Here is a 17,016-nt window from a genome sequence, read left to right as displayed (position 1 = left end):
TTTTCCAGCTAAATTCCTAAGAAGAAAAAGAAATGAGAAATTAAGGCAAAAAAAAAAAAAAAATGTAACAAACCTTGTATTTGTTTCACATCAAACATCCAGCTGCTACACGCACAACGAAAGGTGGCCAGCTAACTGCTGTCCCAAAACCCAAGGCAAACAATGTCATCCAGGCTCAAGCACATTATCAAACTTCCCAGGAGCTGTTCTTTATTGTCAGTTTAACAATATTTGGAAAAAGAAAAGTATTTCTCTTTTCTTTCTTTCTTCTTTTTTTTTTGGTTGAATTTTTTTGACAATTTAGACCTGAAAAAAAAAAACCATAATCAAAAAGTGCTTGAAACAAATAGTTGGCTAATTAAAGGTGACTAACAATTTGAGGAAATGAAAACAGCAAAAATGGAACGTATCTTAATTCTTTAACTTTCTAAGCTTTCCCCAAAACTAATATGTACTTTAGAATCTTATTGATAAAACTCCACTCGACATATAAAAATGTAAAGAGGTACTGACTCTTTTAAAGTCTGTTTCTTACATTTTACCCAAGTTTCATTTAAGAATCATTATTCACAACCAATCATCAAATCCTAAGCCCTAAACTGTTGCTAAAACCCTTAGGTGAAAGGACTCATGATATTAACAAAAATATCTTAAAAGAGAGAGAGAGTAGGAAGATTAAGGATTAAGAACAGACCAGCATAACGCCATCTCTGGACAATATCAGCACATGTAACTACCCCGGGACAAACCTTTTCAAGTTCCTCCTTGATCAAAATCAATTTTATCAAAATCCTTTAAGGTCTGAAATAGTTTTTATTACCATTTCTGTCGTCCAAAAGGACAAAAGCATCACAGTCCAGATTAAGAAAATCCCACAAAACATTGAGGCCAACAAATTAATACTTAAAATTAAATGGCAGGATTAAATTGGAATAATGAATTGATACTCCCAAAAAATCAGAACATACATTTTTATCATCTGGTTGTGGAGTGTCGGCCAGTGTTCTGAAATATGAATGAATGCTCTCCCTCCGTCCTGTTAAAGAGATAGAAAGGGCCACCAGCCTGTGATGTAAAGTATAGAAGTTTACATCAGAGCACTCCAATAAAAAGAGTTACTAAGAGCTGTTCTTTATTGTCAGTTTAACTGAATTTGGAATAAGAAAAGTATTTCATTTTTTTTTTTTTTTTTTTTACGTTTTGATATTTTAAGCTTGAAAAACCATAACCAAAAAGTTCTTGAAATACTAGTAAAGTTTTATGTAACAATTTGTGGAAACAAAAATAGAAAAAAACACTAGGAACATATTTTCATTTATTAAGTTTCTAAGCTTTTCCCACAATCAATATGTACTTTAGAAACTTATTGATAGAGTCCTCAACATATAAAAATGTAACGAAAATGCCAACTCTTTTAAAATTTGTTTCTTGCATTTTCCCCAAGTTTCACTTAAGCATCATTATCCATCTAGAGTCAAATTTTACACACTATTTTTTGGTAAGTAAAACTTTTACATTCCATACGTAGGAATGAATTTTTGAATGCTAAACATGGATCCAGCCAAAGGCTAATGTCTACACATACATTATAGAACATATTAAATGCATTAATAGGAAGTACCCCACCTTCCACGTCATTTCTATTTTTCCAATTTGTGAATTATCTAAAGCCAAAAAATTTCTGAAGTAGAACAGTAAGATCTAATTACACTTTAAGCTGTAACAATAATTTATAATTACACAGGCATTTCAATAATTTCCCTAGTTCCATAGCCGCATGACTGTGACCCAAGTTACATAATGGCACATTCCCTAAAGCACATAAGGTCGATAGCTAAAACACTATGTAAATTAAAAACAATTAAAACAATTTTTTATTTTATATTTTATCTATAAAAACAATTAAACAATTAAAATGTTACCGAGAGAATAATTTGAGCATAATTGAAAAGCAGTGCTGTAGAACCAAATTACATAGACAAAAAATAGAGTTCACCAAACCTTCAGTAAACACAAATCTTTCTCAATCTTAAGGGTGATGGTTTGTGCAGGAAAGTCAAACCTATGTACATTTTACCAAAAAAAAAATGTAATTATTGTTAGCAAATTTAACAACACTTCTAAATGAACAAATCTTGTAAGTTGAGACCCCAAATAAAAACTAAATTCCTCCACTCATTTACACCAAAAGAAATGAGGAGAGTTAGTGATTAACTTGAAACCAAAAGCATCAAAGTTTAAGAAATTCAAAGCTTTCCTCTCTTTCTCTTTCTCATCCAACCAATCAGACAGAAGAAAATATCATGAAAAGTTAAAATAGAAACTCTCACTGAAACACAGACATACCTTTTCCAGCAGTATTTCTAAGATGCTTTCTCTTAAAGTTGTTTTAACTTTCTGGAGTGGAAAAGCCCTCAACAAGCTCTGAATTACGTCCCCAAAGTTCACTGGTTTCACTCTGATTCGAAGATTTGCTCTCACACCCATTATGGGTTCCCATGAAAGACTCACCTACTCTCTGGCGTTCTGTCCCCCCCTACCCCCCAAAAAAAGGAAAAAAATAAAACTCAAACAGCTCCTTTGTAAACTCTAAAAAATTAAACAGTGCACAGGGAATGAAACACAAGCACAACCTCAATGAGTTATTACTGAGTTATTAAGGTTCGAGTGTTCTGACTTCTGAGTTATTAAGATTTTCTGATTGTTTTTTTTTCGGCCATGAAAGAAGAAAAGTTTCGTTGGGTTTAGAAGCTAAGGCTACTGCACTAGTCATATTGACATTGAACACATGCACAAGGGAGAGGGAATGAGGTTCTAACACAAAGGCACCACAAACTCCACATATGTCTAAAGAATTCTATCATTAATATTAATTTAGATGTTGCAGCATACATTATGAGCTCCCAAATATTTGTTAACTTTTGGTAAGAATCAAAACATTAAAATTCTATATGTCAAAAGAAATCAATAGCCAAAACATTATTATGCAGTTTTTTTCTGTTAGGTTCATCATTGTGACTAATGTCTACTCTATGCCATTAACTTTTTATATAGACTCAAAAATTAGTACAGGCAAGAAATGTAGAACTAGAAGTCACAGCATCTACAATCAAATATAGAACATAATAGAAACTAACATGAAAGAAAAAAGATCTCCAGAGTTCATTATGGTCAGACTGTCACTTAGAAACTGACCAAAGCCAAGGAGCAGTTTCTTCGGACTTGACCTTGAGATCCAGTCAGAACATTAAGACCTGACATCTTCATCATTGCCCAAGCAAAGTCCATTCAAAAGATTGATCCATCATCTAAAGCATAAACCCTTACCAATCTCACAGTCTTCTCATTAGCTATCAACTGCTGATCAGCAAAAAGGAGTCCTCTCCCCTTTAAAAAGCTCTGACAGTCGTGAGTGTCAACACCTACCCCAGATGATATCGAAGATGACAAGTCCTGCAAATATGACATCCCCACTGCAGACTCACTCATTTCCAATGATTCCATGGGTGAAGAAGGATGAGTGGTGGTCCTATTACTGTCATGGCATCTCATTCTCGCTTCAATGAGAAAATCAGGAGCTATAGTTGGGTTTGGCTGCCCTATCCCCTTAAGGTAAGGGAGGCATTTCTGTATGAATTCACAGCTAATCTTCCCAATTTCACGTGCCCCTTCAGATGATTAAGAAACTGATACAAACCAAATAACTTTTTAAACCTTTTTCAACTCCATAAAATAAGGGGGGAAATGAGAAAGGGCAGAGAGATAGTAAGTACCTAGAAGACTAACTGTTTCTCAATCATCGATACATCTAAGGGCAAGAAGGTGAAGTGTCTGTGTTATATTATCATTTAGTCGTGAACTGCCAGCTAGTGCTTCGTTAAATATGAATGAATGTTGTCCTTCCATCCTGTTAACACCACCAGCCTGTGATGTCAAGTATAGTAGTTTACATAAGAGCACCAATAAAACGAGGTATTATGAGCTATTCTTTAGTGTCAGTTTAGCTGAATTTGGAATAAGAAAAGTATTTCAATTTTTTTAAATTTTTTGACATTTTCAATTGAAAAATTATAACCAAAAAGTTCCAGAAACAACTAGTTGAATAAGTAAAGGTGGCTGTAACAATTTGTGGAAACCAAAACAGCAAAAATCACTAGGAATGTATTATCAATTCATTAATTTTCTAAGTTTTCCACATAACCAATATGTACTTTAGAATCTTACTAATAAACTCCTCAACATATAAAAATGTAAAGAGATACCATTTCTTTTAAAGTCTGTTTCTTACACTTTCCCCAAGTTTCATTTAAGCATCTTTGTCTACAAACAATCATCAAATCCTAAACCTTAGACTGTTCCAAAGCCCTTAGGTGAAAGGACCTTAACAAAAAATATCTTAAAAGAGAGAGAGAATATAGGAAGATTCAGGAGAACAGACCAGCATAATCCCATCTCTAATGGCAATAGAAACAATATCAACACATCAAATTACTTAGCTATACTTTAAACACAGAAGCTCTTTTTTATTGAAAGGAAACATAGAAGCTTATGCACCCAGTAATACTAGTAATAAGCCTCATGTTAACAGAAGTACATCCATTCCTGACAAGAATAAAGGAAATTAAAAATGAAAAATCATCTTAACAATTTAAGTCACAGTTTTAATGAACCAAAAAATTATGAAATAGATTATTTTCAAATATATTATTAGCATATAAGAATATACCTAGAATCAGTATTTGCATCCACCAAATTCTTCTTCGATGAGTTCGTCCATGAGCATTCTTCTTGGATCTTCGTACCTTGTTATCTTATTCTCCATAAAAAATATTCACTAGCCATATTGGTTTTTCACTTGAGAACACAAGATAACCCAAACCCAATCCGAACATGAATCCAACACCGTACCCCAATGATACAACTTTCCAATGAAACCCATTTTCAAATTTGAAATTATCTTCCTCAATGGTTGATGATGGTGGTGGTTGTTGTCCCTCATCATTGCCACAAGCTTTCATTGGAAATCCACATAACCCCAGGTTCCCATTGTAAGAATCATTCATAAAGGTATTGAACTGTTTGCCTTGAGGTATCTGACCAAAAAGATAGTTTTCTGATAGATTTAAAATTGCTAGTGATGTGATATCTACTAATTGTATAGGAATTTCACCTGTGAGCTTGTTTGAGGAGAGATCTAACCATTCAAGATTGGTTAAATTTCCCAACGATGGAGGCATATGCCCTGAAAGATTATTGTGTGAAAAATTAAGCCCCTTCAGTGACCGAAGCTCTCCAATTGCCTTTGGAATTTCTCCTTTGAAATTATTGTTGGAGAAATCAATGGTTGTGAATAGACTTTGGATTTTTACCAATTCAATGAAAAACCCTTTCAGCACCACTGTCACAGAATCTTGATAATAATAATTACCCATATATTTCAATTCACCTTTGTCCACACTCGCATTCATCATGGCTTTTAAATACTTAAAAAGGTTTCTCGGCAAACGCCCATGGATCTCATTGTGAGAGAGGTCTATGATTCGCAAATTTGGGAATGGGAATTTGGTCTTGGGGTTGCCTAAGGCACCGTGAAACTTGTTTGATCGCAAGATAAGAATCCGCAACTCTGGAAGAGTTTCCAACCAATGAGGGAAGGTGCTATTAATCTTGTTGTTACCAAAATCTAGAACTTCCAAATTTCTACAATGGACCAATGATTGTGGCAATGACCCTTCCAATTGATTGCCATTGAGTTTTAGACTTCTCAAGTAACATCCCTTTGCAAATGTTGTTGGAATGGTGCCATTAAGATTATTACTTCGCAAATCCAAATCTATGAGATAATCACTTAAGTTTCCCAAACATGGAGGAATTAGGTTACTCAAGTGATTATAAGACAAATCAAGGTAACTGACGAAACTGAGATTGCAAATCGAGGAAGAGATCTGTCCAGTTATATTATTCCTTGAGACTGAAAAGAAAAATATGCCTAGTGGAGGTACGGGAAGTGGTCCTTGAAGCATGTTAGAACGAAGATCAAGAATATCCATGTACTTCCACGGAAGGTGTCCTACACTTGTCAAGAAGTTGTATGAAAGATTCAAATTGTACAATGAATCCTTCCCCACCTCCAAAAACCACTTCGGAATATTGCCTTTGATTTGGTTTTTGGAAAGGTCTAAGTGTTCAATATATTTGGCTGTTCGTAAAAAGTGTGGAATTTCAATTAGGTTGCAAGAGGATAAAGATAATGAGTAAAGTTTGGGCAAGATATTGGTGGAAAAGGTGAAGGAGCTTAGTGACAAGAGAGGATTTTTTGACATATCAAGATATTCAAGACTTTTGAGCTTTGAGAATATTTTTGACTCCAGATTTCCACTTAAATTATTGAAGGAAATACTTAGATCACTAAGACTCACCAATTTAGAGATCGACAATGGAAGGGGACCATGTAGGTTGTTATTATTCAACAAAAGAACAACTAATGAGTTATGCTGGAAATCACCAATATGCCCAGTGAATTGGTTATGATTAAGAAGTAAGGAACGCAAAGATGGTATTGTATACACCCAAGATGGTACTGTCCCGTTCAATAAGTTACCAGATAAGATGAGATATTCTAGATTGGAAGGAATCTTGTTGAGTAGTTGACTATTAGAAGAATTATTTGAAGAGAAAATTTGGGTTAAGTTTGTCGTAACTTCGGGAAGCTGCCCTATGAAATTGTTGTATGAGAGATCTAAGTAAGAAAGAACTTCAAAGTTTAGGAGGGACCATGGAAACTGACCACCAAAGTTATTATGTGAGAGGTCCAAAGAAGTGATTTGTGTTCGATTAGGAAGAAATGTTAGATATGATCCTGTGAAATTGCATCCTCTGAGGTACAATTTTTTTAAGGACTTGAGGTTGCTGATTAAATTAGGTAAGTCAATTAGGAATTCGGTTCCAGAGAGCTCCAAGGACTTGAGAGGAGAACTCCAGTTATACATTGGAAGGGAACCGGTGAGATTGTAGTTGTAACCTACATCGAGCAGCTGGAGGTTTGGAAGGTGGAATATATTATCTGGGAATCTCCCTTTCAATCCACAATCATAAAGACTAAGAGATGTCAAAGAGGAAGACAAATTCATGAAAGAATTAGGTGAAACAAAAGACATGTTAACATAAACCAAAACAAGTTCAGTTAGATGGGTTAGGTTTTGAACAAGCCTTTTCAAACTAGGCGTTTCAATTCTCATGCCAAAATTCCAAGAGAGATCAAGTGAAACCAGTTTGGATAAGTGGGAGATTTCGGATGGGAAATTACCAGCAACGGAGGAGTCAGTGAGGTTGAGATGCGTCATGTTTGCAAAGCCACCAAACTTAGATGAAATTGTGGAGTAATTGAAATAGTTGTAAGCGAGGTTGAGCCTTTGGAGATGGCGAAGAGAGAAAAGGGTGCTATTGGGATGGATGGGACCTACAAGCCCACTGCAACTGAGGTCGACACCAATGACATGACCTGTCATCGTATCACAGGTGACCCCATCCCACCCACAACAATCTGTACCCATTCTCCACGAATTTGTCTTTGGATAACAATAATTATCACTAACAGGAAATTCTTCGATAGAAAATGAGTGTTTGAATTGTAGTAAAGCAAAGCTTTGGTGGGAATGGCATAAAGGCGTTGATGAATTAAACGAGGAAAAAGAAGAGAGAGAAGAGGAACAATAAGGTTGAGAGAGGAGGAGGAAGCAAATGAGAAAGAGTAGGTGACTTGGGCGTAATACAAATACACGCTCCATATTTGCTCTGGATTTGAGAAATGAGAATATAAATATATTTAGGAAGATATGGGAATTGAGATGGCATAGATACATATATTTATAGGCCGCGATTATAAGTAACAAGACAATTAATCCAACGTGTCGTGTTAGCTTATTTTATGGGTTGGGCCAATCACTTGGAAAATTAAAGGTCTCGTGTGTCACTCTATTACATTTATATATCCTTAACCCGTTAATTAATAATATCTATGGTCCTGTGGGCTAAAATTATGGAGGTTTTGTGGTTGTGGGTCACTAGCGTACAGTGTATACTTTTTGGACTATAGAATTATTCGATGAAAAAAATAGCTCTGACAATTAAAAAAACCAGGTTATTTGGAGTAGTTATATCTGCTGTTTATTAAAAAAAAATATCAACTTTAGATTTCAATTTGCTCATACTTTTAAGTTTTGTCTCTGCCTATTTAATATATAGGACTATCAGTTTATGGAAATAATTACCTTATTACGATAGTGCTAGACATTTAGCACATTGTCAAGGACCTAGCAGCAAATAAGACAAAGACATCCTCTTGGAATAATCATATTTAATCAATTAAATCATTCTAATTTAGGCACACGCCAAAAGCACAAGTAAAAAAAGGCAGTCAAGAACTCAAGATCAGAGGGTTTTGGAATTTCTAAGCATTGCTCAGTGATCATTTCTTATTATTTATAAAAACTTTTTTTTTTTTTTTGTGGGGTGGTGGGATTTAGGAATCTTCCAAAGTAATATTTAAGAAACGTTTAACTAGTAGCTCTATCTCTTAAAATTTGTACGTTTGGAGAAATTAATCACAACTTGTTTTAAATCATTGATATACCAGATCCCTTCAACTATGAAAACGAGTGATACAATTAAAGGACTAATCATGTTAACGTCTCAGCTAGTCTTTGGTGGTTGTTTGAAACTTCCAAAGACTTGGAAAGCTATAGTCTTGAAATTTTGGACGGTATAAAAATTGTTTGATGTAAATTACAGAATTACAAGTTGAACGCGTGATAATATTCAAACTTGTAGCAATCATGTTATCATGATCAGTTTTATGTCACCCATTACTTTTTTCTCAAATAAATTAAAAATTAAAATTTTAAATTGTCTATAATTACATATCTAGTTATCTACTCTTTAGTATCCCATGCAATGATCAAGAAAATTCAAGAAAAAATATTTTTATATAACACAAATTTATTCAAGTTTAAGCTCCAAATTAATTACATCCTCCAAATTAAAAAACTTATTTTCAAATCAATCATTAAAATTTTTTCTTTCTTTCATTTTTTTCTTTAACTTTAAATATGTTTTCAATTTAGTAATTCCAATAGTGTCCAATCTTGCCATTAGTTTAATTTTTTTTTTCATATTCCAAAATGACATTATTTTAGTGAACTTTTTTTTTTGAGTAAACAATAATAATTATTAGAACACACACGAAAATAATAATATTTAGTGTTTTAAACCAAGTTTATAATACATTATTCTAGTGAACTTAAGGATGAATTGGATGGAAGGAACTAGCATATACTGTGGACTATATAGCAGAATTCTTTGATACAGTATCATAATAACTTTAAAAGCTAGAAAATCAAGGTGAGATTTATAAAAACTCCTTATAAACAAGAATCATGATAATCCTATCTACTTTACATTTATATTAGCTCATACTGATACCTGTATTGAATATATTATTATTATTATTATTATTATTATTATTATTATTATTATTATTATTATTAGCTCATACTGATACCTGTAGTGAATATATTATTATTATTATTTATGTTTTGTCTCTCTGGCTATAATGAACTGATGACTTCTACGCTAGACATTTAGCACGTTGTCAAATTTTCGGATAATTGTTTAACTAGACAGTATCATATTGACATTTAGCAAAATAAGAAAAATGCATCATCCTGGGATAATTGTTTAACTAAATTATTTTAATTTAGGCACATGCCAAATTCACAAGTAAAAAAGACCAATCAAGATCTTAAACGGTTTGGGAATTTCTAATTGCTCAGTTTTGATTCATAATGATTATGGTTTTGAAATTCCTAATCATTGCTTATATATGGTGTAGCTGGTGAAGAATGTTCATGAACTCCTGATTTTCCACATTTTTATTGTACTATGAAATACGCTCATGACCAACATGGGAATGCTCTGATTAATAAAAGTTTAATATATATAAAGTAATAACATCAAAAAAGGGTTCAATCCAAAAATCTTATAACACATTTTGTATTGTACATTCTGTACACACTTTGTTTCTCTTCTGAAATTTTTTTCTAAACAGCTCATAATTTCAGTTTTAATTATGAAATTGTGTTTTAAAATCATTATTTTACAATTTAATTGAAATCATTTTTTAAAAGTAGAATTTCAGTTCATGTGGAAGAATGTATAAGGTGAGTGTGTATTACGGAGTATGTGACGTGTTGTGATATCATTACTTAGTTCTAATTTTGTGTTTTAAAATTCCAATTCATGCATATAGTGGTAAAGTCAACATCATACTCGGTTTCTTTTTGGGAGAAAAAGTATGGGGATTTAATTAATGACTGACTATCTACATTTTGATTTAATTAAAAATACTTTAAATAAAAGATAAAATAGAATAATAATAGATGAACATTTCTTTTCTTTTTTTCCTTTTTTTATGAAAAAAATTTCATAACTATTTGATTTATTATAGCAGTAAACTTAAATTCTTTTGAGAGTATCCAAAAAACAAAATGTCAGATTCAATTTTGAAGATATTTTCCATTCCTTTTGCTGAGGAAATTTTATCTGTGCCAATAAAATTCTTGCGTATTCCAGTAGTATTCTCATCCCTTGTCAATGACACATATCTTAAGCCTTTTTAGTAAGTCGAATCTAGATCAGCTATTGACAAAAATATAATTGTTGTCACTTTTATTTTGCTTCATGCTAAATCACAAGAGCTACTTTCAAATAGGATGGCATTTATATTGATAAAAATGTTTTGTTTCCCTTTATACAGTTATACTTAATACTATATATATATATATATATATATAATTACACTTTGTACATGAGGAGATGTCAACTCAGCTATAAAGCCCCTGGTCAGCATATAATCTTTTTTAGATGCATGCAACCATAAGGCATATGCTCATTGCCTACTTTATGCATATCTGATGTGGGGAAGCAAGCAAGGAGGGGACCTCTACAGTGCTTAAAATCTTTTTTTTTTTCTTCATTATGTAAAACTCACATTTCTTGTTATTTGATAAATACTATGAAGAGATAAATTAGTATTGTTTTAATCTTTTTAATCATCTTTTGATAACTTTGGTCAAAGTCCAAATAATTTTCTTTGATAAATACCCTTAAGTTATCACTATTTGTTATACAATGGAGAACCTTTTTCTAAATATGTATACATCCATATTTAATATTTTAATAACAACTAATTGGGGGGAGTTGGCTTAGGGGTAACAACTAAGAAAAGTTTAATTAGTTGTTTTATCTCTTAAAAATTTTATGAAAGAAAATGATATCATTCATTTTTTAAGTCATTAATACGCTAGATTCCTTCAACTTTGAAGACGTGTGACACCATCAAAAGTCTTCTTTTTTTTTTCTTTTTTTTTAAGGGAAATACCATTAGAAAACTTAAATCCTGTTTGCGTTTTAACAATTCTTTGATCATTCTTTGGAACTTCAAAAGACTTTGAAAATTCAAGTCTTGGAATTTTTTTCTTTGATCACTATAGTCTTGGAATTTTGGACTATATTAGAATTGTTTGATGCAACTTGCAAAGTTATAGACAAAACATGTGGCAACTAATTAAACATGTAGCAATCATTTTATCCGAATAAGTTTTATGTCATCCTTTCTTTTTGCTCAAATTAATTAATAAAAATGATTTATGATTAGATATACTCATTTTTCCATGTAATAATCAAGCAAATTCATTTTTACATAATACATTTAATTACAAACGGTTCTTAGAAGCTGAAGCTCTGGGAGGAAGACAAGCAAGATCAAAATGATGTCGTCCAGCTTCAGTTATCAAAATTATCAAAACGACGTCACTCAACTTAAGTGAATCCTCATTGAACCAAAACATTACCGTTTACATTAACTATACGGTACCGTTTTGTAGCTGAGCTGGAATATGACCGTTAGAAACATAGCCGTTAGAATCTCTTTTTTCTAATCTCCTTTTTCTATTCTTCTATCAATTACACTACTTTGTGTTCAGGGGTCATCGTAATCCTCTTCCAACCTTTAAATAAGACTAATATATATATATATATATATATATTCAAACTTAATTTTTTTTTATTTAAAACTCTCTTAGCGTGCGTTTGCCGAGGAATGAAGTTGCGTTTTGCGTTTTTAGCTAGGTCCCACGACACTATTCATAACTTAAAAATTATTTTACTACAGTGTTTTGAGCAATAAATTTTCAGTTTTTAGCAAAATAAGCGATATCCAAATAGACCCTTAATATAGTCAAGAAGAAAAAATCTTATATGTACTACGTAGCCTTATAGTTATTCTTTTTTTTTTTTCTTTTTTCTTTTTTCTTTTTTTATAGATAATGAAATGAAATACTAATGCAACTTCTCAAAAAAATGTGTCAAATTTTATATATTGTTGTTTAGCTTCAATTTTTTGTTTGTTGCTTTTGACTCAATCTTTCATGAATGTGCGTATTGGAGAAAAACAAAATAGCACTACTCTTTCTATACCCCCCCAAATTCATTCAACCATGAAAGCTCATGCTGGTTAATAGACAAAGATCCCAAAGACTTAGTGAAATGCACGCGGGTTGAATGAGAGATATCTATCAACAATTTGTATGCCAGAAAACAAGATACAACTATTCTTACTATAAGACATAATGAAAGATATATGTCATCAATTGTGTGGAAGAAAATAAAATACAATTATTCTTACTAAAAGCCATTGAAAACATGTGGTATAGGTTAGATTTCCAGTTAATGCTTCACAAGTTTTTGGTCATTGTTTGGACCTCACAAAGACTTTGAAAAGCTGTAGTCATGGAATTTTGGACTGTATATGAATTGTTTGATACTGATTGCATAGTTACGGGCATAACGTGTAGATATTATGTTATCCAGTTCCCTCTATTATTCATGCTAGATTGAATGTGTGGTATAGGTTAGATTCCCCAGTTAATACTTCACAAGTTTTTTGGTCATTTTTTGGAACTCACAAGGACTTTGAAGAGTTATAGTCTTGAAATTTTGGACTATATAAGAATTGTTTGATACTGATTGCGGAGTTGTGGAGATAATGTGTAGATATTATGTTATCGACCCTCTATTATTTAAGCTAGATTGAACGTGTGGTATAGGTTAGATTTCCAATTAATACTTCACAAGTTTTTGGTCATTGTTTGAAACTCACAAAGACTTTGGAAAGTTATAGTCTTGGAATTTTGGATTGTATAAGAATTGTTTGATACCGATTACGGAGTTGCAGAGATAATGTGTAGATATTATGTTATCTGGGTCCCTCTATTATTCAAGCTAGATTAAACGTGTAGCAATCAAGTTTTTGGGTCAGTTTTACTTTTATGTCATTTGTTTCTCTTTCCTCAAATATTTTATTATTAAAAAAGAATTTGGAATGCTTACAATGATTGAGAGTTCAACAAAAATTATTTAATGATATTATTTAGATTAAATTTACAATTAAATTCTCTCTCTCTCTCTCTCTCTCTCTCTCTCTCTCTCTCAACATAAATAAATAAATATATATATTTTAATTGGTTAAGTCATCCTATAATTTTTAACATATCTTTCGTTCAACAAGCGTCAATCATTTTCACCAAGTCCTGTCATTGTTCAAAACTTCCGAAGACTTGGAAAATTGCAGTCTTAGAATTTTGGACTATATAAAATTTTTATGATGCAAATGGCATAATTGCAAACTAAACGTGTGGTCATTGAACATGTAACAATAATGTTATCTAGGTCCCTTTGCTAAACCAAGCCCTAATGAATATGTAGAAATCATGTAGTCTAAGTCCGTTTTATGTCATCCTCAACAAAAAAAAAAATCCATTTTTTGTCATCTATTTATTTTTCCTCAAAATAAATTAGAAAAAAGAGAGTCTAACGTATAAGTTCAAATCTACATGCAATGATCCTTTACAATAATCAATAAAAATCAATAAAAGATTTTTTTTATACATATTTATTCAAGTTTAAACTACAAAATACATAACTTTAATATATTTTCAAATTAGACATTTAAATTTCATTTCCCCCCATTTTAGTCTTTCAACTGTAATCTAGTATTAATTTAGTCATTCTGTCAATATTGTCCAATCTCACTATAAGTTTTAGATTTTTCACTTTATAAAACGATGTTGTTTTAATGAATTCTATGAGGTGGATCCAATGGGAGAGCTAAATTGAAAATGAATGAAAATTAAAGGACTCAAATAAAAAAAATAAAACAAAAAAAATGAAAAAAATCACTGAGTTGAGAAGAATGCAAAATTTGAGTGTAATTTGTAATTTAGCCTAGTACTTTCTTAGAAGAGAGGAAATTATCACTAATCTTCGCACTAATGATGTTGTTGACGGATGTAATAAATCCTAAAACTACTTGGGTTGGTGTCTATGAATGATTCCTATAAATACAGACATAAAGTGGTTTGTGTACGCTGTGAAAGGGTGATGAAAATATGGAAAAAATGAAAGTGAATTTTGTGGCTATGGGTTGGTAACCTAAGCTTTAGAGGTTTTTAGCCTACAACCAATGATAATCCAGACCACTTTTAATTCAAATACTAAGTTGAGACTTGAGAGATGCATTTTTCTAATTTTTAGTACTCAAAAGTTGTGCAATTGGTAGTATAGTCTCATTTTTATCTTCCACAAAAATTAATAAAAAAAAAAAGAAAGAGAAAATCATGTCCAAAACACAGAAATTTAGAGCTCCAGTGCTGTTCAATTAGCCGTTAGAGTGTATGAATCAACACTACTGGAGAGCTAATCTGCCCCAATAGGTCCTACTTTTTGGATTTTTCAATTAAAAAATTGCTAAGGTTGCAAACTAGTTTACATTATTTTTTTTACAAATTTCTAATATGGTAAGTGATTAAGTAAAAATAATTATGTTAATGTTAAGTGCTGATGAGAATAAATAAGAATTAGTCACAGTTTGTAAATTTTTTTTTTTTTTTTTGATAAGTAATAAAGAAGTTTATTGAAAAAAGAGAGTCACCCAAGTACACAGGAAGTATACAAGGGAGAACAAATCCAAGACGAACATTACAAAAATCAAGAAAATCCAAAAAAAAAAAGAAAAGGAAGGCTTCTCCACACGGAGAACCAATCTAGTAAGGTTCGGAAAAAAAGAGACTTAAGAACAGGCATGGAACTCTCGATGTCTTCAAAACATCTACTATTTCTCTCCTTCCAAATACACCACAACAAGCAATGAGGAACGGCCTTCCAAATATCTCCATTACGATGGCGACCAAAACGACCTTGCCAGCAAGCCAAAACCAACTTTCGGTTTGTAAAAATGTTGTAAAATAGTTTTTATGTGTAACATTACTCTTTTCAATTTAATTCTAATTTTTACTCATGTTTTAAAAATAATTTGGAATTTCTAGTACAATTGGATTTTCTTTTTCATATTGCTCTTCCATCATTCAAACTTCAATTAACTAATCAATATCAATATATATATAAAAGCAGAGACCTCATGCGAGAGTGCATGAGGTTCTGCCATGTGGCGCTCTATATGAGTTCTTTGCAATCCTCTTTATTATGAAATGATGTATTCCAACTTCAAAAATTAAAACAATGCAGCTTTTATGTTTAGCACTTATTGCTTCATCAAAAATCAATTCACTTCTTCCTCTCTCCTAACTCTTCACTTCTTTCCATCAAAAAAAAAAAGACTATTCACTGCTTCTGGACAAAAAAAAATTTCACTTCCCCGTTCAAATTTAAATGCACAATATGAATAAGTACCTGGCAAAGTGAGACCAAGCTTTGCACTATTACACCTTTACAATAATATTATACTTTCCAAGTAATTTCTGTTGAGATCAAACCAATCTTAAATTTTTTAAATTTCATTCATTCTCTTTCTTAACTCTTCAGTTCTTTCTACGTCTCTTAAGTCTTAACTCTTCACTTCTTCTAGCAAAAACACAAACAAAAAACTCTTTCACTTCCCCTTTCAATTAAATGCACACTATTGTACCTATTTCTTTTGAAAATTATATATTGATGGATCAACAATTCCTCTTTGAGTTCATGGACAAAAGCTCCTTTCTTAGTGTCTGTAAATAAATAAATATTGCCAACTCTCTTTCTTTGTTTCTTTCTTTCAATTTTTTTTTTCAAAATTTTATTTGAGATACTAAGTTTACGGTTTGCAATGTTTAAGGGAAGATAGACTCGGGTAGATTGAAGCTTCAACTTTACCATATTTTGGCCGGGGACTAAAGTCGCTAAACACAAGGAGAAAATGCCACCAGCCCCTAATTTATCAAACCCTTCTTCAGTATCTAAGAGGTACAAAATACTAATACTCAATTTGTTCATTCTTTGTTGTTGTTTGGTAATGGGTTTTTGATAATCGCACTAGATGGTGGTTTGTTTCTTTTCATTTGAACTGTTTACTAGTTGAGATTTTTACTGAGCCACACTGTTTTTGTAATTTATGATTTGGCTTTTGGTGAGTGATTTAAATATGTTACATGAGGATGTGATTAAGAAAATTAGTTGAATTGGGTAATATTTACACCCTAAGGCAAAGACAGGTTGAGTAACTAATCTGGTTTTGTTGGGCAAGTAGAAAGATCAATGAGGAAGAAGCTTAATCAATAAATCAAGCTCCTCCAAGCCACATGTAGTCGGAGCACAAATACATGTATCTCTATGGATTGGGTCACATTCAAAGCGCCAATGGAGGCAAAACTTTTGTGGGATTCAAAGTGCAAAGAGCCCTAGAGTAATCATATATTTTATTTTGAATCCCTAGTATTTGATAAAATGCTTGACAGAAAATTTATAATTTTTATTTGGTTGTATGATGTAGCAGCTTATATAATTGACATAAGTGAAACAAATTAAATTAGCTACGGGTAAGAAAGAAGTTATTATTTTTGGGTGAATAATTTTCTTTTACCTATTGAGGGGTTAAGTATTATTTGGTAGCAAATTTTTAAAATAATC

General features: G+C 31.9%; 1 protein-coding gene across 9 annotated transcripts in view; it reads right to left on the bottom strand.

Moving 5' to 3' along the window:
• LOC142615148 (receptor-like protein 7) overlaps positions 1-17,016 on the bottom strand; it is a 29,191-nt gene that overhangs the window by 2,500 nt on the left and 9,675 nt on the right. For 4 of the 9 annotated variants that reach the window (XM_075787848.1, XM_075787846.1, XM_075787853.1 and 1 more), the window contains exons 1-7: positions 4,727-8,834; positions 3,774-3,924; positions 3,328-3,686; positions 2,347-2,536; positions 2,002-2,062; positions 969-1,065; positions 74-306 (exon numbers count right to left, since the gene is read on the bottom strand). In XM_075787848.1, the coding sequence (XP_075643963.1) occupies positions 4,812-7,862 (3,051 nt within the window). In that variant the 5' untranslated portion in view covers positions 7,863-8,834 and the 3' untranslated portion in view covers positions 74-306; positions 969-1,065; positions 2,002-2,062; ... (2 more) ...; positions 3,774-3,924; positions 4,727-4,811. Of the gene's footprint in view, positions 1-73; positions 307-968; positions 1,066-2,001; positions 2,063-2,346; positions 2,537-3,327; positions 3,687-3,773; positions 3,925-4,726; positions 8,839-17,016 lie in introns of those variants that run through there. The other 5 variants (XM_075787851.1, XM_075787847.1, XM_075787849.1 and 2 more) reach the window with 5 other exon arrangements.

This window comes from Castanea sativa, chromosome 11 (assembly GCF_040712315.1).
Source record: "Castanea sativa cultivar Marrone di Chiusa Pesio chromosome 11, ASM4071231v1".
NCBI lineage: Eukaryota > Viridiplantae > Streptophyta > Magnoliopsida > Fagales > Fagaceae > Castanea > Castanea sativa.
This window is presented reverse-complemented; position numbering and strand designations above follow the sequence as displayed.